Here is a 24,213-nt window from a genome sequence, read left to right as displayed (position 1 = left end):
TACTCCAAGACCCTACCTACCAACCTATAAAAACAGATCCCACCACCTATCTGGAAAAAACCACCAAATCCAAAATAAAAGCCTCTCCTATCAGTGAAGAAATCCAGCTAAGAATCATCCCCAGAGAAAAATCATCCAGATGCCCCAAACTCTACGGTCTCCCCAAGATACACAAAGAAGGAACACCACTCAGACCAATAGTCAGCTCCATAGGCTCACCTCTACAAAATCTCGCTAAATTTCTCGCTAAGCAACTTCAGCCCTATGCAGAATCCATCGCTTCACACGTTACTAACTCCTTCCAGTTCATAGAAACAGTAAAGAAGCAATACCTACATCCCGATGACCTACTTGTGAGCTTCGATGTTGTATCTCTCTTCACTCAAGTGCCCATTAATGAAGCCTTGACAGCCATTCAAAACAAATACAACCCCCCCAAATACATCCTGGACCTGACCAACCACTGCCTAACCAACACGTACTTCATCCACAATGGACAAAGATACAAACAGATAGAAGGAGCACCTATGGGATCACCCCTCTCACCGGTCATCGCAAATTTGTACATGGAACACTTTGAAACCAATGCTTTAGACAAGTCAGAACACAAACCCAAACTTTGGCTCAGATATGTTGACGACACCTTTGTAATTTGGCCACACGGGAAAGAAAAACTAGATAGCTTCCTCACACATCTCAACAGCCTACACCCCAAAATACAATTCACTATGGAAATAGAAGACAACAACCAACTCCCCTTTCTTGACGTCCTAATCTACAAAAAACCTGATGGCTCCCTAGGACACACTATCTACCGGAAAAAAACACACACCAACCGCTACTTACATGCACAATCACACCACCACCCTGCACAAATAAACTCCGTAGCCAAGACTCTCATCTCCAGAACCAAACGCCTGGCTGACAAAGACCACTTGACAACTGAGTTACAGAATCTCTCAAATGTGTTAATCGCCAATGGATACCAGAAAAACAGGGTTACGAAGCTAATCCAAAAAGAAACACCCCCCAAAAACCAAGACACAGAAGAAAACAATGGCATGGCCCTCCTTCCTTATATCAAGGGCACTACAGACAAAATCAGCAAAATCCTCCATAAACACAATATCAAAACAGCCTTCTGCACCAACCAAAAAATAGCCAATATCCTCAGAAACCCAAAAGACAAAATCCAGCTGGAAAACCAAGGGGTCTATGAAATACCCTGCAAAGTCTGCCCAGCCACGTACATTGGACAAACAAACAGACGAATAAATGCACGTATCGCAGAACACAAGAATGCCGTCAAAAAAGAAGAAAAAACTTCCTCTCTTTTCCAACACATGAAAGAAACAGGACACGAAATTAATTTTGCAGATTCCAAATTGCTCTTTAACATGGAACATCACCACAAGAGAATAATCATGGAAGCCATCGAGATAGAGAAACACCCTCACAACATGAACAAGCGTGACGACACGTCCCGCCTGCCAGACATCTGGAAATTAGCCCTCCCCACAAAAACCGACACCAGAACCAGAGGAACACAGAACGCCGTCACCAATCAACCACACCAGACCCAAACCCAGACCCTCTCCACAGACATATTACAGACTCCATCCAGTATCCAAACTATAGTGGCACCTCCGGATGCTGCACCCCCCTGCAATCCCTACACAGATCTGGCTGGCACAAGGCACAAAACCACAGCTCGCCCCTATACACGAAGCCAAGCCAGAGCACAACTAAATGCAGCACAGCCATCTTCTCAGAAAAACTCTTCACAAGCTCAAGAGGTCAAGACACGAAAGCTTTAGCAACTAATCTACACTTAATGACCCACCCAGTGGTATTCAGAATATCACTCATGAAATCACCCAAGATATCCCTCAAGTAATTAAGGAACAAAAGAAGAAAAGGCACACTAATCTAGGAACTTCCTCTCTGCCCAGAATGTTGGAGGCTATACACCACACCCCTCAACAGTATTTATAGGAACTCAAACACCAGATTCTGCTCTGTTCCAGTAACAAGAAGCCGAAAACACCAGCCTGAAGATGACGAGTGAGACCTCGTCGAAACGTCGCACAGACACCCCGACTCTTACACGGGAAGACACCCGAAGACACCAAAACCTGCATATATATATATATATATATATATATATATATATATATATATATATTGTAAAGAACTTTTGAGACTTCCTTTTTATGTGCATTGCAATATGCAATAAATCAACTCAAAATCAAAGCCCTGTACACATGCGAATCACACACAGAGGTACAAGAAGGGGAAGATTTGGTTCTGCAGAAGTATTAATGTAAGCATCTAAAGACAAGTTGAGCATAAGCCATTCGTGTGATGCAGCAGTTACTAAAGCTAATGTAATCTTAAGGCTCTATTAACACAAGCGTCGTGTCCAGATCAAGAGAAGCCATAGTTTCATTCATATTTGGTGCTGGTCAGATTAGTCCTTGAGCTCTGCATCCATGTGTGGGCACCACTTTTTTGACAAAGAATTGACATAGGAGCCTTTTCAGAGAGAATGCATAAACCATGATGTTTATGCAAAGGCTTTATTAAAGGGAAATCAATAGGCATCAAGAACCCAAAAGGGAGGTGCTGTAGCTCAGTGATGGAGCAGAACACCCCAGGTTCAATCCTCAACTGCCTCTCCAGGTAAGACTGTGAGAGATTCCTTGCCTGAAACCTGAAGAGTCCCGAGCTATGTGGATCCAGGGCAGTAGAAGTCAATTGCCTATGATGATTTATTTACAAATTTAATCATAAAATATTTATATACCACTATATCACAAAAATAATATATATCAAAACAGTTTACGATAGTAAAACTAAGACATAACAATACAATAAAAGCTTAACATGCTAAAAACAAAAATGCTTTAAAAATTATTTTATATATTGTAAATAACTCTTCATTCCTTTATTCAGAATTATGAATATAGCCCTTTTTTCAGGTAAGAGCTGTAGCTCAATGGTAGAGCATCTGTTTTGCATGCAAACGGTCCTGGGTTCAATCCCCCAGTGGCATCTCCAGGTGGAGCTGGAAATGTCCCCTGTATGAAACCCTTGAGAGATGCTGCCAGTCAGTGTTGGAAGTACTGAAAGAGATGGACTGACGGGCCGACTCAAAACAAGGCAGCTTATGAACAAACAAACAAACAAACAAACAAACTGCCTATACAATTATATTTATTTATACTCCATCCTTTTACCCAGACAGGCACTCAAGGTGGCTTACAGCTAAAATAAGAACAGTTAAAAACATGGGGGGGAATCATTAAAAATCAATTAAACATTAATGAAATTAAATCTATAGCTATATACACAGAGAAAGGGAGATAGCTATAGCTAAATAAATATAGAGAGACATATATACAGATATGATATATTTTTAAAAATACAGACCGACCCAATAAAAACAGCACAGCACCATCCACCTCATTAAAAGCAGTCAGTTCCCAAAAGCCTATTGGAACAAGAAGATCTTTGCCTACTAGCAAAAATACCAGCAATAAAGGGAGCCAGCCTGGCTTCTCCGGGGAGGGCATTCCAGAGTCTGGGAACAGGTTGTTTATTTAGAATCATAAGGACTGGGATCTTAGTATTGAGGGAGAATCATAACTAAGTGGCAGAGCACCCGTTTTGCATGCAGAAGGCCCCACATTCAATTCCCAATGACAACGCCAGGTAGGGCTGGGAGAAATTCCCTGCCTGAAACCCTGGACAGCCACTCCCAGTCAGTGTAGACAACCCTGAGCTAGGTGGAACAAAGTTCTGAATTGGCATAAGGCAACTTCCTTTGTTCCTATTTAATTCACCCCTTCTAACTGCGGCACCTCATTGGGGGGAGACTGCAGTTCCAGTCTACTCTAGAAGGTGGCACCAGAGCCCAGCAATTCCTCAACATCTCTGGTGGCAGATGTGTGTCATCCCTCCTTTACGGTCCTTTGTCTGCAAAGAGGACAAAAACTCTGAACATCTGGGTTTTGAGGGGAGGTTACTGTTTTTGTTTTGTCTTCTTGAGCAGGCCCCTGGAAAGAAAGAAAATGAATTATTATTCCGTGCTTTCTCCCTTCACAGCAAAATATTGCACGTACTTCAGCAAATATTAGCCCCTACGGAGTTCATGGAGACTTACATAGGGAAACGGGTGTAGGATTGCAGCCTTTTCTTCAGGTATCTGGGGAGTTGAAAACGAGTTTGGTATTGGCATTGAGGGACATTCTAATGTGACATTTGGGGCTCCTGATCTTTAATGATTAATTCAATGGGGAAGCTTCATTTCACAGAATCATAGAGTTAGGAGGGACCCAGAGGGTCATCAACTCCAACCTAAGAATGCATCAAAAGAGTCAGTGGGTGCCTCACCAGGTAGCTGTAGTGTGTGTGTGTGTGTGTGTGTGTGTGTGTGTGTGTGTGTGTGTTTAAGGAAAATACCAGCTGGTCCTGTAACTCCCAGACCACCTTGTTTGAGGAACATAACTCAGTGGCAAAGCATCTGCTTTGCATGCAGTGAGCCCCAGGTTCAGTCCCCAGCAGCATCTCCAAACAGTCCCCTGCCTGAGACTCTGGAGAGCCAATGCTGCCAGTCAGTGTTGACAATTCTGAGCTACATACTAGAGCTTTGTGTCTGACCCGGCATAATGCAGCTTCCTTTGTAAAAAGAACAGCAGGATTGCAGATCCTGAAGAGAACTCATGATTCAATACAGCTCATGATTAGACCAGATTGAATCATGTCAGTCTGTTTTGGAATCTGACTTTGGCAGAAACCTCTCCCATCCCTTATGTGGACTTTTGCATGACTGGGGTGTGTCACCAACTGTACAAAGGCAGGTGTCATGTCTGTGGCACTGCCCACTTTTTCCTCTGGCACCACCCATGACTTGCAGGAAGGGTCAATCATGAGGGGAAGTGGCCCTTGGGCTGAATCAAATGTTCATACCCGTTTGGAGAAATTAAGATGCTTGCATGATCTTTGGTGACATTTTGGTTGGGCTCATTTCTTGGTCCAGTTATGGATTTTTGAATTTAAGGAACAGCAGATTTTAAAGTTGCTGAGGGTGGAATGATAATTGCAGGGACGTGAACATCAGAAGAATCCTGCACCTGGATCAGGCCAGCACCCTGAGTGCAACAGACATTCTCCCTACCTGTGGTTCCCAGCAAGTAGAAGCATAGAATCACAGAGGTGGAAGGGGCCCTGAGGATCCTCTAGTCCACCCCCCTGCAATGCAGGGATAAGCAACTGTCCCATACAGGGATCAAACCTGTGACCTTTGCATTATCAGCACCATGCTCTAACCAACTGAGCTAGAGACGACCCCCCCAAGGTATACGGTCTCCAACAGTGGGGGTGTCTGGCTGCAGGATCAGCACAGAAGCCCATATGACCCAGCAGGCTGTTCCTACAGTGGCAAAGCAGATGCCCCAATGGAATGCCCACCACAAGACAGACGTGAGCACAACAGCAGCTCTCCCCACCTGTGATTCCCAGCAACTGGTATTCAGAGGCATCCTGCCTCCAATGCTGGGAGCAGAACATATGAAGAGCCCTGCAGCTGGATTAGGCCAAAGGGGGTCCATCTAGCCCAGCATCCTTTCCAGACAGTGGCCAACCAGATGCCCCAATGGAAAGGAGCCCACAAGCAGGATCTTAGTGTAACAGAAACTCCACAGTTGTTGTTCCCCATCATCTGGTATTTAGAGGTAGACTGTCCCTGGGCATGGAGGTTCTGCTAACCCAAGAGACTTCCATAAGAAAGGCCCTGCTGGATAAGGTCAGTGGCCCATCTGCTCCAGCATCCTATTCTCCCAGTGGTCAACCAGATGCCCATTATGGGAATGACCTAAGTGCTACAGCAACTCCCCTCACCTGCATCTCCTAGCAAGTGGTATTCAGAGGTAGAGTGTCCCTGAGCATGGAAGTTCTGCTATCACAATAGACTTCCATAAGAAAGGCCCTGCTATTAAAGGCCAATGGCCCATCCAGTCCAGCATCCTGTTCTTACAGTGGCCAACCAGGTATCCCACAAGCAGGACCTGTGTGCAACAACAACGCACTTCTGTGCTTTCCAGCAACTGGCATTCAGAAGCACTGCTGCCTCCTGATGCAAGGAAGTTGGATCGCTGCTGGATTTTTCTTTCTCCCCTTTCCCTTCCCGTTTGATCTGAGACAGTTCCTAGGCAGGATTTCTTCTCCGCGCCTTACCAAGACGGGTCCTTTGCGGTCCCCTCCTTTCTTTGCTGCTGGATGCCGCCAGGGGGCGTCAGCGAGCGTCAGAAAAGGCCGGGCGGGAAGAGGAGGGAGGGAGGGAGGGAGGGAGAAGAAGGTGGGCTTTGGAGGACGGCAGAGTAGAAGGATGCTTTAACACCAGCCTGCGCTTGCTGGGCACGGCGGCTCCTCCTACCCTCTCTCTCCGCCACCCGTTACATCCCCGCCCCGCTCGCCCAGGCAGAGCCAGCGCAAGAGGCGCAGGAACAGGGGATGCTTTTGCAGAGCGGGCGCCGTCCAGGTTTGCAAAGGCGAACAGAAGCAGAACCGCTAGCCTCCGCCCCTTGCGTCTCCGTCTCTTCAATCTCCTGCTTTTTTGCAGAGCTTCCTGACTGAACCATCAGCCTGGTGCGACGCCCAGGAGCGGGTGAGGAGCGCCCAGGAAGCCTAGAGGGAGCTAAGAGGTGGTTGTAGTAGCCACCGGGTAGGGACCAGGTTGCCAGGCGCCAGGGCGAGCGGGATGTGGCAGGGTTGGCCGGCTGGTTTGGGTGGCTGGTGGGCGGCGGAGCCCAGCCTGGCGCGAAGCATGGAGCCCGGCTCAGAATGAAGGCGGCGGCGGCCGGGCTGCCCGTCGAGGCGAGGAAGGGGCGAGTCAGAAGAGGAGGAAGGAGGTGGAGGCGCCCCCCGACGACGCGATGTCGGTGCCTTTGCTGAAGATCGGCGTGGTCCTCAGCACCATGGCCATGATTACCAACTGGATGTCCCAGACCTTGCCGTCCCTGGTAGGGCTCAACACCACCAAGCTGACTGCAGCCTCCGGGGGCACCTTGGACAGGAGCACTGGGGTGAGTTGCCCCTTTCTTTGACAGGGGATGGGCTTAGGAGAGGGTGGGGAGGAAGGAGCAGCAGAGGAACATGGACCCTTAGTCCATCGAGCTCAGTAGTGTCCACACTGACTGGCAGCTGTGGCTCTCTCCAGGGCTTCAGGCAGAGGACCTTTGCAATTGAATCTGGGACCTTCTGCATGCAAAGCAAATGCTCTACCCATTAAGAAATAGCTGCTCCTGGTGAATGTAAGAAGCTGCCTTATCAGACCCTTGGGCCATCTAGCTCAGCAGTGCCCAGACTGGCAGCAGTAGCTCTCCAGGGTTTCAAGCAGGGGATTGGACCTGGGACCTTCTGCATGCAAAGTAGATGTTCTTCCACTGATTAACCTCAAGAGCTAGTCAGACCCCTGGTCCCTCTAGCCCAGTCCTGCCTGAACTAACTAGAAGAGGTTATCCCAGGTTTCTGGCAGGGACATTCCCAGTCCTGTCTGAAGAGGCCGTTGCAGGGTCAAACATGGGAACTTTTGCATGCTAAGCAAGCGCTGTCACTTAAGCTACAATGGCCTTTCCCCAAATGGGTGGGTTCTTGCAGAACTGGGAGCCTCCAAACTCTCTCCTCCTAGGAGACACACCTTTAGGAGGGCAGGGTGGGTACTGGCTAGCTGGCTGGAAGTGTGTAGATCACCTTCTGCCACCTGTGGTCAACTTGGCAGGCATCTACCCAATAGGGAAGGTTACATACACAGAGACAGACACACACAGAGACAGACATATTGTATCCAATCCATCAGAGTCTTTTTAGCAGGTGGGTTGGAGAGGGGCATATATCTTGTGTCACTCCCTTCCTCTCTTTCTAACTTAAAATAGTGTCTGTGTGTGCTTGTGTGTGTGTGAAATCATCCACCCTATAAGCAAAGTTGTCTTAAAATACTAACTTTGCTTATAGGGTGGATGGTTTCACACACACAAACTCACACACATCCCATTTAGTTGCCTCCCACCACCTAAATCCCCCCTCTGTAGATTATCAGATGCAAATTTTGTACAAAGGCTTGCCATTGCAGGCCTCACTGCTTTGAGTCCTTAGCAATGCCCTGACCACCAGCAGTCCTGCCTGCAGTTAGACATTTTGGCTTTCAAAGACTTCAGCTCTCTTTCCTCCTCATCTAGTCCTTGGGTGTCTTAAGACTGGGAAGTGGCTGAGGATCCTCTTTAAAAAAGAAAAAAGAAAAAGCAAGCAGTGTTTTTTGGGGGGGGCTCTGCCCTCTCCTCTCCATCCCATCCATCAGAGTCAGAGGGAGGAGAATGTGGTACCCAATTTTTGCATCTGTCCACACATATGACCTGGTGCAGCACTCTCTAAATGATGGGATGGTTTGCATACCATCCAAGGACTGAAACATCAAGTGAGGTCTTGGAATACCTGAATATGCTTCCACCCATCAAACAATGCAGAAATCCCCCATTTTCAGCACCCTTTTCAGCACCCTTCACAAACTACAGTTCCCAGGATCATCCAAGGAAGGACTATGCTTTAAATGCATAGCATGTATTCAGTCATGCACAATGCTGACCCAACCCCATTGCATGCAGAGTTTCATTCATACTTCTTTCAAGAAATGGCTTGTTCACCTTCATGTGTGAGCAGGTTTTGGGGTGAGATTTGGAAGTGTACTGTGCAGCAGGACAATGAGCGAGCCTCAAAGAAAGAGAGCTTGCATCAGGGTCCCAGTCCTGTGCATGCTTATATGTCCCATATAAAGATAAAATTGGTATGTGGAAAGATGGATTGAGTGGTGATTGTGATTGGTGGGGAGCATTGAAATACCCACTCTAAGTGGAATCCTCTTAGTGCTGGTCTAACAAGTGGACTTAATGCAGCGGGTTTGGAGTCTGTGATGTGCTTTGCTGGTGGGGGGGGGAGAGCACTCTGTGGCTGAGAGCATGAACCCCCCCATAATCCGTCTCCCTAATTGTAAGCCCAGTGAACTGTGGCTGACCATGTTCATTCTCCTCCTTCCTGTTTATCAATCTCTTGTCCTGTGCAATGTCAAAATTGTGGTGGTTTTTTTATAGCCACCTTATGATGTTGTGCAAGAAAACGGTGTACAGGTGGAGAAGTGTGATGGGCCCACCAGTTCCTACCTGTCTCCTCCTCCATGACCACCATTCCCTTCCCTTGCCACACACCCACACCCACCCCACCCCACACACCCCAAAAAGAGGCATGAAGGATATAGGAAGGAGCAGCCTTGATTTATGCAGCAATTCATTTTATTTTTTCATCTTCCAAACGGGAGGTAGTTTTTGTCCAGGAATTAAGATGGCAGGGTGCAGTTGACTCTGGATTAAGCCCCATCGAAAACAGTGAGACGTCCTTCTGAGCAAACAGATGCTCAGATTTCTGCTGCAAATCACGCTGTTCATTGCAATATGGGGAGTGTGTGTGTGTTGCTCAAAAATGATTGCTGACTAGGTCAATTACTGTGTGTATAGGGGGTGAAACACAAGATTTATAAAGCAGCTGTAAATCTTTGTGTGTGTGGAGGGAGTAAAAACAACAACAACCAACAACACCATGTCCTGTATTTGCTATTAAAACACAGGCTCTTTAAGGGATTAGAGCAAATGAAATTGAAAGAAGCAAGCTGTAGCGTGCGCAGAAAAGGGTGGCCAAATTGATAAAAGGTCTGGAAACCAAGCCTTATGAACAATGGTTGAGGGAGTTTGGGATGTTTAGCCTGGAAAAGAGGAGAGGGAGAGGGGATATGATAGCCAGTTTCAAACATCTGAACGCCTGTCACATGAATGGTGGAGCAAGCTTGTTTTCTATTGCTCCAGAGGGCAGGACCCAAATCAATGGATTCAAGTGAAAAGAAGGGTGATTCCAACTAGACATTAGGAAGAACTTTCCAACAGTAAGGTCCATTCGACCGTGGAACGGACTTCCGTGGAAAGTGGTGGACTTCTTCACTGGAGATTTCCAAACAGAGGCTGGATGGCCACCTGTCAGGCATTATTTAGTTGTGATTCCTGCATTGCAGAGGGTTGGGCTGGATTACCCTTCCAATTCTACAGTTCTACGATTCTATGAAACCAATATGCTTTTGGGAATATTCCCTGTTGCTGAGGCTGATGTGCCATTTTTACAGTGGATGTCTCAGCTTAGCAGGGAAGATTAATGATCTATTCAGGGTCAGGAAAAGGAGAGGGAAGAATCTGCTACCCAAACTCTTTTTAGACTGTTCCCTCCACACTCTTCAGATGAAATCCCACCCCCCGAAGAAATTGCTCGGTTGTGATCATTATGGCTATGATTTAAGGTGTCATTTTGTTAGCCAGTTTCCTGGATTTAGGTTATTTTAGAAAGCAGAAGTCTAATGTGGCTGGAGAAGAGTCTGATATCTTTTCAAGGTGTGGTTTTGGTAATTTGCAAAAGGACCAGAGCTCTTGCATATGTGAGCTCCTGGATTTGAAAAGTACATTATTATTAATAATAATAATAATAATAATAATAATAATAATAATAATAATGTATAATTAGGTGTATCCCACCTTTCCTCCAAGCAACTCAAAGTGTATAGTTTCCTGCCTATTTTATCCTCGCAACAACCCTGTGAAGTAAATTGGGCTGAGAGTAAGTGACTGGTGTAAGAGCTTCCTGACTGAGCTGGGGGTTTGAACCCTGGACTCCCAGATGCTAGTCCAACCCTCTAACCACTATGCCATGCAAGCCCTATTAAGATACTGTCTTCCTATTTTCAGGTGAGAAAGACAATGGGGAGTTTGAGAGAATGTGACTCTTTGGAATCAGTGCCAAAAGGGTGTGTGTGTTGTTACTGAGGCAGGATAATGTTGTGATGGGGGTGGAAGGGGTGTGTTGATGTGGGAAGGGGAGACAGTGTGTGAAAGCAGAAGACATCCCAGGGTCCCAGAAGCTGGGTTAGGGATGGTTTTGCTATGATTCCTGCATTGCAGGAGGTTGGACTAGATGAGCCTTTGGGGTCTCTTCCAACTCTACAATTATATGATCCAGTGATCCCTGACCATCAACCATGCTGGCTGTCGGGGCTGGTGGGAGCTTAGTTTATTTATTTCAAAAAATGTATATACTGCTTGGTTGTATAAAATCTCAATGTAGTCCAACAACCTCTGGAAGGCACCAAGCTGGAGTCAACTCTGGCTGGCAGCAGCTCTTCGGGTAAGGGAATGCAGAATCTGGGGTCTCAGTCCTCTGTTCCCTTGTCTGAAACATACAGATTAAACGTGGAAGGAACTATTTTCATTTGTAGGATTTTTTCCCCCTTCTCCTCCTTCTCCTTCCCCACCCCCCACTTTGGTGAAACAGACTGACCATAAAGATGCTTTTAAAGTGGTTAATTATTTACAGAGCTACAAAAATAGTCCCTAGAGCCATTCTCTGGAACTCCAAGTACCTGGAAAATTTGGACAAGATTCTGGCATCTGTCCATTCTAAAAGAGTCACAGTAAACAGTAATGTGCATGATTGCAAATGGAAAGGTGGGAGTTGCCCAGTTTATCTGAGCATTGGGTTCTAAGCGACCAGGTTCATACCCTCCTACATTTCTCTGATGAAATAGGGATGTCCTATTCCAGTAGTAGTAGTAGTAGTAGTAGTACCCCAGACATCTGACTGGGTTGCCCCAGCCACTCTGGGTGGCTTCCAACATACAGTGGTACCTTGGGTTACATACACTTCAGGTTACATACGCTTCAGGTTACAGACTCCGCTAACCCAGAAATAGTACCTTGGGTTAAGAACTTTGATTCAGGATGAGAACAGAAATCGTGCTCTGGCGGTGCGGCAGCAGCAGGAGGCCCCATTAACTAAAGTGGTCCTTCAGGTTAAGAACAGTTTCAGGTTAAGTACGGACCTCCGGAACGAATTAAGTACTTAACCTGAGGTACCACTGTATAATAATAATAATAATAATAATAATAATAATAATACATTAATCATAAAAACTTCCCTATGCAGGGTTGGTTTCAGGTATCTTCTAAAGGTTGTATAGTTACTTGTCTCCTTGGCTTGGGGGTCACAAAACTCCATACCTTCCAACATTTCTCCAATGAAAATAGCGAGATGAGCGCCGCAACCCCAGAGTCGGTCGTGACTGGACCTAATGGCCAGGGGTCCCTTTACCTTTACCTTTTAAGGAAAAGCAGGACATTCTGGGATTAAATCAGAAACCGGGGTGGCTTCTGTAAATCCAAGACTGCCCCTAGAAAATAGGGACACTTGGGGGGTGGTCCTGCAGGTTTCACTCAGAGTAGACCCACTGATATCAATTGGCCAATGTTAGTCACAAGTGTTGATTTTAATAGGCCAGCCCCAAGTATGACTAATGCAGGATACAACTTCATGGAGGAGAGGGCTATCAGTGGCTACTGCTTTCACAGTCAGAGGTGGCAATGCTTCTGAATACCAGTTGTTAGAAGCTGCAGGTGGGGAGAGGGCTGCTGCACTCAAGCCATGCTTGTGGGCTTCCCATCTGGTTGGCCACTGTGAGAACAGGAAGCTGGACTAGATGGGCTCCCTTTGGAGCCAAGGTCTTCTTAAGGAGGTCTGTTGTGACAGCAGAACCTCCATACCAGATGATGGGGAATAACAATTGAAGAGTTCCTTGTTTTGCACTGCTTTTCCATGCGGGCGCAAAGAGGGAGATTCAGGGCATGACGCAGATCCCGCCACCTTCAAAGTTAAGTGATGTGACTTGATTTCTCAGCATCCCTCCTAATCTCTCTCATGCTCAGATTAAAGGGGTGGAATAACTGCCCTGGGTTTCTGCAGATGAAGGATCGATAACATAGAAGATAGATAGAAGATAGATATAGATAGATATAGATAGATAGATAGATAGATAGATAGATAGATAGATAGATAGATAGATGATAGATAGATAGATAGATGATAGATAGATAGATAGATAGATAGATAGATAGATAGATAGATAGATAGATGATAGATTCATGGTGGGTCCAAGCATCAAGGAGTTCCAGTGTGTGCTGGAGGGGGACACTTTTTTGGTTCTTGGGACCTTGCAGTTTACTCTCTATTCAAGAGGAATCGTCCTCACACAACCTTCAAATCAAAACATCACAGTAAAAGGGCAGATTTTTTAATGATGGCTATGCCCTGCCTCTACAGATGGAAGCAGTAAATGCTTCTGAATGCCTGTTACTGGAAACTGCAGGAAGGGAGAGGGCTCTTGTGCCCGGGTCCTTCTTTTGGGGTTCTCATAATGGGCATCTGGTTGGCCTCTGTGAGAACAGGAGGCTGGACTAGGTGGACTAGATGGCGTGCACCAGCTACAGAGCTCTTCTACCTCCACTGTTGGAGGCAGTGTGTCCATGAATACCAGTTGCTGCAAACCAGAGGGCTCTTGCACCCAAATACTTCTTTCAGGCTTCCCAGGAGAGGCATGTGGTTGCAGCAGCGTGGCATGGGTTGCCACGAGAGCCAAGCGGGGCCTGCCCACCCAATCAAGGGGGAGCCTGGCTGGCCAATGCAGCTCTTGATGGACAAATCCCCCTAATTCCCTCAGAGAGGAGGGCCAGGCCAGTCTGCTCTGGGGTCTTCCCTTCCCAACTCCCTCCATCTGTGCCCACTCACTGTGGGCCTGGGCTGCTCCCGCTGCTGTCTGGGGAGCGCAGTCTGCTGAGCGAAGAGCAAGAGCCTCTGTGGTTGCCAGCCTCTGCTGGGGTCGCGGTGGTGAGGCCAGGCTGGGCTCTAGGGCTCAGAGACCCCTTGCAGGCAGGCAAACTGGCAGGTATGGAAGCCCGGAGAGCCAGGGATGAGGTCTGCCAGAACCTGCATGGGAGGCAGCAGCAGCCCCTGATGGGCTGCTCTGTCGCCTTTGCAGGATGGGACAGGAATCCTAACAGAAGCTGTAGGGGTGCCTGGTTGTATGCTCGGGGCCATGGCCCCCCAGTCTCCCCCATGCTATGCCACTGTCTGGTTGTCCACTATGAGAACACAATGCTAGACTACGTGGCCCCCCTTTGGTCTGATCCAGCAGAGCTCCTCTTATGTTCTTAAATTCTTGGCAATGTTAGATGTGGAGATTGATGCGTCTGTGTTGGGCAAGGAGGGACCTCAGAAGCCCCCTCTCTCCAGTATGAAGCATTGTGAGGCTCTAAACATTACTTCTCCCATGAGTTCACTTAAAGGTAAAGGTAAAGGACCCCTGACAGCTAAGTCCAGTCGCGAACAACTCTGGCGTTGCGGCGCTCATCTCGCTTTACTGGCCGAGGGAGCCGATGTTGAGTTCACTTAGGTGGTCTTAAATGAGTGACAGCCACACACCCAAAGCCACACATCCCACCATCAGCTGCAAGACAGGGACAAGAAAGAATTCTGGCCTAACCAATGGTGTTGCATGAGCAAGCAGCGCCTGGGGCAGGCAGGGAAAAGAGGGTGGAAGGAACCAGCCGTGGCACCGCAGCCAACCCCATCAGAGCGACCCTGCCCCACCCTGGAGCCAAGCAGGGGCACAGTGTGCCCACCAACACAGAGGGGAGCCTGGCCAGATGAGGTAGCATTTGGCTGGCACGAAGCAGGTGCCCCCACGCTGGGACCCCCAGCATGGCCTGTCCTAGTGCTCTGCTCCACGAACATGGTTCCACCAACATCAGGAGAGGAGCACCGGACCGGGCTGTGTGGGGGTTGCCTGCATGGGGGGGGCTGCTTTGCGCCACCTCAAAAATCTGTGTCCGGGGCAATGGCCCCTCTGGCATCCCCACCTGGGCCCACCTTACAGGGTTGTTGTATAGATTACTGAGATGATGTCTGTACTCTGAACACTGTAGTTACTAAACATTTTACTAAACATTTTAAAAGTATCATCCTTTGCATTAATTGTCACTCACAACATGAAATAAACAGAATACAAAATTCAAAATAACACCAAAAGTATAAAAAGAACGTAATGGACTAAAGCTGTCCATCCTGTAATAAAATAAAAAAGGACGAACCTTACCCCACCTGGCTGAAAAAATGTGGTGGTGGTGTTTTAATCTCCACAGTAGAAGCTGGTAATAATGGTGACATGCATTCTTCTCTATGGCAAGCCCTCCTTATGGAACAACAGAGTGGTAACAGGGGAACGAGACCTTTCAGAGATGGCTTCAGAAATCCAGGGTCAGGGAGAAATTCAGAGTCAGGGAACCACCACTGAAAAGGCCCTGCTCCTTCCATAAGAACTTGTTTCTCTTCTTCATCCTCCTTCTCCCTCCTTTTTCAATCTTTGATCCATTTCCTTATCTTATCAGTCCTCCCCTTTCTACTTTCCATCTAGCTCCCTATTGTCTGTCTCTCCGGTATGGGGGGAGGATGGGGGGAGGGCTATCCCTCACGCATCTACCCGCATTGCCAGTTCCCCACAAGCATTTGTAGGCTGCTGTGGGAACAGAATGCTAGGCTAGATGGCCCATTGGCCTGATCCAGCAGGCTCTTCTTACGTTCCTATGGACCCTATGGAACCTCCAAATCCAGAGACAGTTCCTAGGTTCTGTGGGGTATTTGGCCCCTGTGAGGATGCTGGCCTAGATGGGCCCCTTTTGGCCTGACCCACCTCTCAGGTTCTTATTCTGTGTTCTCTTATGCTTCCTTCCCCTATTCCAAACCAGGTGTTGCCTACCAACCCAGAAGAAAGTTGGCAGGTCTACAGTTCTGCTCAGGACAGCGAAGGGCGGTGTATATGCACAGTGGTGGCCCCCCAACAGACAATGTGCTCGCGCGACGCCAGGACGAAGCAACTGCGGCAGCTATTAGAAAAGGTAACCAGGTGTCCCAGGAAGACCAGAGGTTGGGAGGGCCTAGTGGCTACTCTGGGATGCAAACGGAGCTGAGCTCAACTACTGCATAACCAAGTATGAATTTGAGATAAAGATTGCCCAATTGCTCTCTTGTTTTTTGGGGGAGGGGGGAGGAGTGAATATTTGTAACAGAACTTCCGCTTGAATGTGTGTGTTTCCCTATGTTTGCCTTGCCCCACAACTACAACCTCTAATGAATTTTGGTGATAGGTTAATCATCTAAGGTTTTAAGTTGATTAATTGGTGGAACTTGCTTTTTAAAAAAACAAAAAACATCCACAGCAGGGGGTTATTTCCTTCTACTGAGAAGTGAGGCTACAGGGAACCAGACAGAGGGCCTTCTCGGTAGTGGCGCCCGCCCTGTGGAACGCCCTCCCATCAGATGTCAAAGAGATAAATAATTACCTGACATTCAGAAGACATCTTAAGGCAGCCCTGTTCAGGGAAGTTTTTAATATGTAACGCTATACTGTTTTTAACACTGATTGGGAGCTGCCCAGAATGGCTGGGGAAACTCAGCCAGATGGGCGGGGTATAAAAAATAAATTATTATTATTATTATTATTATTATTATTATTATTATTATTATTACCTTCCACCAACCTACTGCTATAATCTTTAATGAACTTCAGTAGTAGATTAATCTTGCTTTTACATGCAAGTCCCCCTTTCCGAACACAATGCATCCTGTTCGCTAGGCAGGCATTCACGTCATGAGCTGATTATTTCCCTTATTTCCCATGGGAACATTTCTCATCCGGGATCTGTCCCTGCCACTCTCCATAGTTTCTGCCTGGAATTGGCTGCTGTTGACCAGCAACGCAAAAACAAGTAAGGGAGTGGGCAAACTCCAGCTGCTCAAATATGTGAATCAGCTGCGCCTGGAGCGTGGTTTCAGGGTAATTCTTTATGTTCGGGTAACTGAATTGCAGATAATTAGTCTTCTGATAGTGGGACCTGCATGTATTTTTAAAGGGTTGTGTCTCCCATCGTTACTTCACTCCAGAAATGCAATATTTAATGAACTTTAGTGGTAGGTTAATCAACTCAACTTTAGTTGATTAACTGGTGGGGCTGAAAGTTGGGAACTTGTTCCTTAAAAAAAAAAAGTCTGTTGTTATTATTATATTAGGAAATAGAAAAACTGGTGATGAGTTCCAGCTGAGCCATCCTGAATGTCACCTAACAACACCCTTCAGTGTATAAAGTGTCAGTTATTTGCAATTTTATTTCATTTGCACCAACTGATTGAGAAAAAGGCAGTTGGTAAAATGGCTAAAATGTTTAATCTTTGCATAAGGCTCACAGTTCACAATTTTGAAATTCTTGCTTTCGATCAGTAGAATTATGTTGGTTTGAGAACTCGGACACATAATACCAAGTCCAGTTGTATGGGTGAAAACCTGGGTAATTAGGAAATTTTGAGCAACAAAATACATAAAATCACACACACACACACACACACACACACACACACACACCCTTCTCCAGTTCTGAACTGTGATATCTTTATAGAGGAGCTGGCCTTCTCCCTTCTGCAGGTACCTTTTATGAGAAATAACCCTTCCACGGTCAAACTCTAAATACCAATGCATGTCTGCTGCCAAACCCTGCCAAATTTCAAATATAGCAACTGAACGTCATGGGGTTCTTCTCACATTTTAAATACCTGAGCACCCAGGAGCATCTACCTAGGGAGAATATCTGACATTTAAAAACTTGCAGGGGAAACTTACTGGGAAGAGCAAATTTTGTTCTGGCTGTGGAAGGGATCAATTAATTTGCTTTCATTAATTCGCTATGCTTGGATATTACGGTGCTAAAAGCCGCAGGAAAAAAATATTTTTGAAAGCTTGAGGCACTCTGATGCATTCTTGTTAATTAAAACCATGAAAAGATCAAAGCCTTGGGTGTTGTCCCAAATAAATCAGCAACAGGAGTGGGTGAGTATTACTATCATCATCACATCGCCAATTGGCATGGTTTGCATTATGCTCCATTCACAGAACGCTTTAACATTTTCAAAGAGCCAGTCGGCCCAATTTCCCCCGATATATATATATATATATATATGCTTTCGTAGATTTTCATGGGTACAGGAATGCAGGTTTTGGTGTCTTCGGGTGTCTTCCCGTGTAAGAGTCGGGGTGTCTGGGCGATGTTTCGACGAGGTCTCACTCGTCATCTTCAGGCTGGTGCTTTCGGCTTCTTGTTACTCGGGGTTCGCCTCCAGAGGCAGCCAGCGGTGGGACTCCATGGCTCTCTCTCTCGCTCTCTCTCTTCCTCTCTCCCTGCTGCCGGCCGGGCTGCCTCTGGAGGCGAACCCCGAGTAACAAGAAGCCGAAAGCACCAGCCTGAAGATGACGAGTGAGACCTCGTCGAAACGTCGCCCAGACACCCCGACTCTTACACGGGAAGACACCCGAAGACACCAAAACCTGCATATATATATATATATATATATATATATATACATAGGAAGGAAGCAAAATTAAAATGGAGCACCATGCTGTTGCCTCACTCCTCCTGAAAAGCTCGAGTAAGATGACAGCATGGCCCACATCAAATGCTAGCCAAAAAGAAAAGGAGTTGTGATATGTAGCGATGTATATTTTACACCAACATTCACGTGATCTGATTTTAATAGCCTGCAGGGCAGAGAGATCAGAAGAATCTTATTAAAGGATATAATCTTGGGATCTAGGGATTCTTTGCTTAATGGTTTCCACTGATCATGCATAAATTCTTATGAAATGACATCTTTTCTGCCCCCCCCTCACTTTAAATTAATTGGATTCTTGTGGGTGATACCATTATCCCTGGCATTTGGAAGACTATCTGCCAGGATTTGATTAATATTTCCATATCTATATATCTATCTATTTTACCTCCAACTCTGGAAGTAAATCTTAGCTGGTCCAGAATTTCTGGATCTACACTTCTGAATCCTTGCATAGGTTCAAGCTGAAGTCCACTTGAGCTGCTGGTTCCCCAAAATATTCTAGCCGCCGACTCCTTTCTTCCATAAACTCATCCCCTGTGCCCCCTACCATACCCTACAAAAAAAAAAAATTCAGAATAGCAATCTGCATGAACCACTAAGGAAGATAATAACAATAAAATTCAAAGCAGACTCCATGAATTACACACCTATTCAAAATCCGATTAAAAGTATTTAGTTTAATTAATTCAACAAAATTGGTGAACTTGATCTGTTGATATCAGCTTTTTAAAGTCTGGTAGTCATTTACCCCTCCAGCACGTCCCTGCCAACCGCTTGCCTCTTAATGCATCCCAGGTAATCCCATCTCCCCACAGTGGGTGATACTGCCTACTTTGGGGACCATTGATTTAAATGAACACTCCATTTCTGACTGTAGACAGCCATTTACTTCTGGGAGGTTATGTCCTTCCACTGACAATGGCCTCCAAATGATATTCAGAGGTATAGTTCTCCTGAGCATGGAGGTTCCATTAAATGGTTAGAGTTCGTAGCCACCCAGCAGGCCAAATCCTCTGTGAAGAAAGGTGGACTCTTGTAACTTTTGTATTACGAAAAATCACACCATACTTCATGGAGATATTTTAAGCAGCAGTGCTAGCATAGCTTAACCCCTGGGAAGGGAAAGCAAGCTTAACAATGAATGATCAAAGATGGACTAGCCTTAGAGTGGGGGCTTGTACTATACTTCCAGAGGGGGAATTATCCTCCCAGGAGACTGGCGTTTGACAGAGGTGATCCCATAGCTGAAGGCATTTTGAAGGATAATATGGTGCCTTCTCCCCATCCCATTGGCAAGAAGTGATGGATCCCATGCACAGAAAATGGATCCTCCCTTTCTCATAACAATAGAACTTGTGGATATCCAACGAAGTTGGGTGTTGAAAGATTCAGGACAGATAAAATGAAGTCCTTCTTCATGCAATGCATAGCTAAACTATGGAACTCATTCCCGCAGGAGGCAGTGAAGGCCACCAACCTAGATGACTTTAAAAGAGGATTAGACAAATGCATGGAGGAGAAGTCTATCAATGGCTACTAGACACAAAGTGCTATGCTCCGTCTCCGTATTCAGAGGCAGCAGTGGGAATCTGATTGGCCACTGTGAGCACAGGATGATGGACTAGATAGGTCATTGGCCTGACCTAGCAGGGCTCTTCCTGTGGAGGCCTATTATGATAGTAGAACCTCCATGCCCAGGAACAGTCTACCTCTGAATACCAGATACTGGGGCTTAAGTACTGGAGGATACTATTGCACTCAGGCACTGCTTGAGGGCTTCTCATTGTGGCATCTGGTTGACCCCTCTGGGAACAGGATGCTAGACCAAACGGGCCTACTTTGGCCTGATCCAGCAAGCTCTTTTGACGTTCTTGTGTTGATTTCCTTATGCTATTTCCACATCACCATTTTTGCTTTTAAAGAACAGAATTGGGACACTTGTTCATCAGCCTCCCACACAGAGAGAACTGCAAAAAAGAGGAAAAGGAAAATCTAATTATGTTTGGAGAGGTTGAAAGTATAACATACTATTAGTGGATTGTTATAGCAAGGCAGTTCTGTAACAAATGGAAATGAAGGTGGTTAAACACACACACATACACTTGATTCAAACATAGAAAGAGAATCTCCTAGAGTGGCTTTTCACAATATTTTTAATAGAAAGTTGACATTTCTATGAAGGGGTGTAACCCTCTGCTGTTTGCAAAGCATGAAGGCTGCATACAGAACTGGATTAAATGAACATTAAAAGTATTCCTGGGCTCATTGTTGCTCAATGTCTTTGTAAACAACTTGGATGAAGGTATTGAGGGAATGCTCATCCAATTTGCAGATATCACCAAACTGGGAGGGGTACTCAATGCTGCAGAAGTCAGAATTGGGATTCAAGATGGCCTTAACAGATTGGAGAACTGGGTCAAATCTTACAAAGTAACATTTGATAGGGACAAATGTCAGGTTCTACACTTAGGCAGGAAGAACCAGCTGCACAAATATAAGATGGGGGTGCCTGGCTTGCCAGTAGTACATGTGAAAAGGATCTAGGGGTATTAGTAGATAACAAGCTTCACATGAGTCAACAGTGTGATGCAGCAGCAGCAAAAAAAAAAAGAATGCTATCCCAGGCTGCATCAAAAGAAGTCTAGTGTCTTGACCACGGGAAATAATAGTACCTCTCTATTCTGCCTTGGTCAGACCACACCTGGAATACTCTGTCCAGTTCTGGGCACCACAATTTAAGAAAGCTATTGACAAGCCAGACCAAAGTTAACAAAATGAATTTCAATGGAAAAAATGTCAGGCTCTGTGTTTAAGCATGAATAAGAAGCTACACAAATACAGGATGAGGAAAAGCTGGGAAATGTTATGTACTGTGTGTTATGTACACAGCCTATGTGTATAAAATCAGGCTGCATACATGCCATACATTTAAAGCATGTACACACACACACACACACACACACACACACACAGAGAGAGAGAGAGTGTGTTAGTTAGTTTTGGGAACTATAGTTTACCCACCACAGCTGCCAGTTTCAAGCACCCTTCAGAAACCACAGTTCCCATGTTTATTTGTTTTTGTTTTTAATGGTGCGGTTCTTTAAATGAATGGTACATAGCCAGCCTTGGTCTCATTCATTAGATGGCTTTTTACATGGCACCCACCTATTCCTGAGTCTCTTCTTGTGATTGATACTGTAATATATCAAGGTGAGTTCATGGTGCCTAGCAACTGTCTCTATCGCTGGGGTTCCCGCTTTATCTGTATCCAGCAATCGATGACTGTCGGGTGTAAATGAAGAGGTGATCATTCACCTTACAGTGAAGACATCCTTCTTAGTCAAACACACCCAGGCGGTAATGAATCGCCTCCTCTGCTTCAGAAGACAGGTGAGTGAACAGAAGAATGAAAAAAGAGGCTCCATGATTGTCCTCATTTGCACCAAAGATGATGAGTTTAACTGATTATAAGAACATTGGGGATGGGCCAAAGCACCTACATGTTTATTCAGAACCATGAGGACTACAATCTTGCTTTATTTTTAGGGGAAGGTTGGTAGCTCAATGGTAGAGCAACTGCTTTGCATGCAGAAGGTCCCAGGTTCAAGGCCCAATGGCATCTCCAGGTAGGGCTGAGAGAGAGACCCCTGTCTGAAATCCTTCCAGTCAGTATTGTCAGTACTGAAGTACTTGGATCAGTGGCCTGACTCTACCTACTAACACAGATTTCTGTTTAATTGAACCTTTTATTCAGAACTATGAGGACCAGAATATTGCTTCATTTTTACGGGAAGGGTAATAGCTCTGTGGGTAGTGCCTGCATCCTCACCAATTTCATGGATAATAAAATGAAACAGCACCATAACCTCAGACCAGGAGTCCATCCAGTCCATCCAGTCCAACAGCCAATTCTCACAGTAGGCACCCAGAACAAGAACACTCGTCAGATGTTCCCCATTCTCTGGTATGTAGAGCTAATACTCCATGGGCATGGAGGTTCTTCTAACACAATGGGCATCTATGAGAAGATGCCCTGTTGGATCAGGCCAATGGCCCACCAAATCCAGTATCCTGTTATCCAACCAGATGCCCACTAGAGGAAGCCCCGTCCCCCAGCAGAATTTGAGCACGTGTCCTCTCCATTCCTGTACTTTCCAGCAACTGGTGTTCAGAAGCATTTTTGCCTCCAACCATGGAAGCAGAACGTGGCCATTATGACTATTGATACCCTTCACCTCCATGAATTTAGTTTGTCCAATTCTCTTAAAAGCCTGTGATTCAGAGGGAACATGGCTTCCAGTTGATAGCCACTGATCAGCATGGATTTGACCATTAGAGTACCAAGCATAAGTAGAAACATAGTCACTATTTTTCCTCCATTCACCTGTCTGTTGAAGCTGTGCTTGTGGGGCGGGGGTGGGAAACTGGCTGCTTCTCAAGTTAACTGCTTCTGTTTATCTTCTGTGTGTCCCTGACCTGCCTCCCTCCAACCCACCTTTCTGCTCAGGTACAAAACATGTCCCAGTCGATAGAAGTGTTGGACAGGCGGACCCAGCGGGATCTACAGTACGTTGAGAAGATGGAGAACCAGATGAGAGGCCTGGAGTCGAAGTTCAAGCAAGTGGAAGAGAGTCACAAGCAGCACCTGGCCAGACAGTTCAAGGTGAGCTTGCTTCTTGCCCAGGGGATGAGACTGAGCTGCTTTGGGGGGGGAGGGTGGTCTTAGCTCAGCGGGTAGAGGGTTTGGTTTGCATGTAGAAGGTCCAAGACTCAATCCCCAGCTAAAGCTGGGAAGTTCCCCTGCCTGAAACGCTGAAGAGCCTCTGCCAGTCAGTGTAGGTAATGCTAAGCTAGATGTACCAATGGCAGAAAAGGGCAGTTTCCTATGTTCCGATTGACTCAATCATTTATTCACAGCCATGAGGACTAGAATCTTGTCAAAAGAAAGGCACTAGCTCACTGGTAGAGCATCCGCTTTGCATGCAGAAGGTTCGGGTTCAATCCCTGACATCTCTGGATAGGGTTGGGAAGAGATTCCCTGCCTGAAACCCTGGAGAGCTGCTGCCTGTCAGTGTTGGCAATACTGAGCTAGAGAGACCAATGGTCTGACTCAGTATCCCACAGCTTCCTGTATCCTGATTATTCAGCCCTCTCTTCAGAATTGTGAGCACTAGAACCTTTGTTTGTGTGTGAAGGGCTGTAGCTCAGTGGCAGAGCATGCAGACAGCTCCCTAGCAGTATCTCCTATTATGGCTTAGAAAGTCCCCTGTCTAAGACCCTGGAGAGCCACTGCTAAGTCAGTGTGGACAATACTGAGCTAGACAGACCAATGGTCTGCCTCAGTATAAAGCAACTTCCTATGTTCCTATTTAATTCAGCCCCTCTTCCACAACCATTAGGACCAGAATCCTAATCTCCTCTTACCTGGAGGTGCCTAGAGCCAAACCGTTTTAGGACTGCATCGCAGATGCTCTATCACTGAGTTATGATCTTTCCTCATAGAAAGGATGCAGGGCTGTGCACTTATAGTGCAGTTTACATAAAAGTCATGATGTGAAATCATTGGAAGGTTCACACACACACACACACACACACACACACACACACACCGATCTATTCATTTAGAGGAGGAAGGAAATTGTCCAGCCGCTCAGACTGGCTATTGACCCTGCAGGAGTTATCACCCCTGCACCCATTCTATCCACAACTGAATTTAGAAGGGGTTTTTTGTTTTGTTTTTGAGAGGGACCTCTTAAACCTCAGGGTCCTTTCCCCTTTACAACCCTACCATTGACAAAGTCACTG

General features: G+C 46.2%; 1 protein-coding gene across 2 annotated transcripts in view; it reads left to right on the top strand.

Moving 5' to 3' along the window:
• OLFM1 (olfactomedin 1) overlaps window positions 1–24,213 on the top strand; it is a 55,485-nt gene that overhangs the window by 19,533 nt on the left and 11,739 nt on the right. The window contains exons 1-3 of one of the 2 annotated variants that reach the window (XM_082207936.1): window positions 6,383–7,085; window positions 15,717–15,866; window positions 22,916–23,071. In XM_082207936.1, coding sequence (XP_082064062.1) covers window positions 6,936–7,085; window positions 15,717–15,866; window positions 22,916–23,071 — 456 coding nt within the window. In that variant the 5' untranslated portion in view covers window positions 6,383–6,935. Of the gene's footprint in view, window positions 1–6,382; window positions 7,086–15,716; window positions 15,867–22,915; window positions 23,072–24,213 lie in introns of those variants that run through there. The other variant, XM_082207937.1, reaches the window with a different exon arrangement.

This window comes from Podarcis vaucheri (genome assembly GCF_965113315.1).
Source record: "Podarcis vaucheri genome assembly, chromosome: Z".
Taxonomy (NCBI): Eukaryota; Metazoa; Chordata; class Lepidosauria; order Squamata; family Lacertidae; genus Podarcis; species Podarcis vaucheri.
This window is presented reverse-complemented; position numbering and strand designations above follow the sequence as displayed.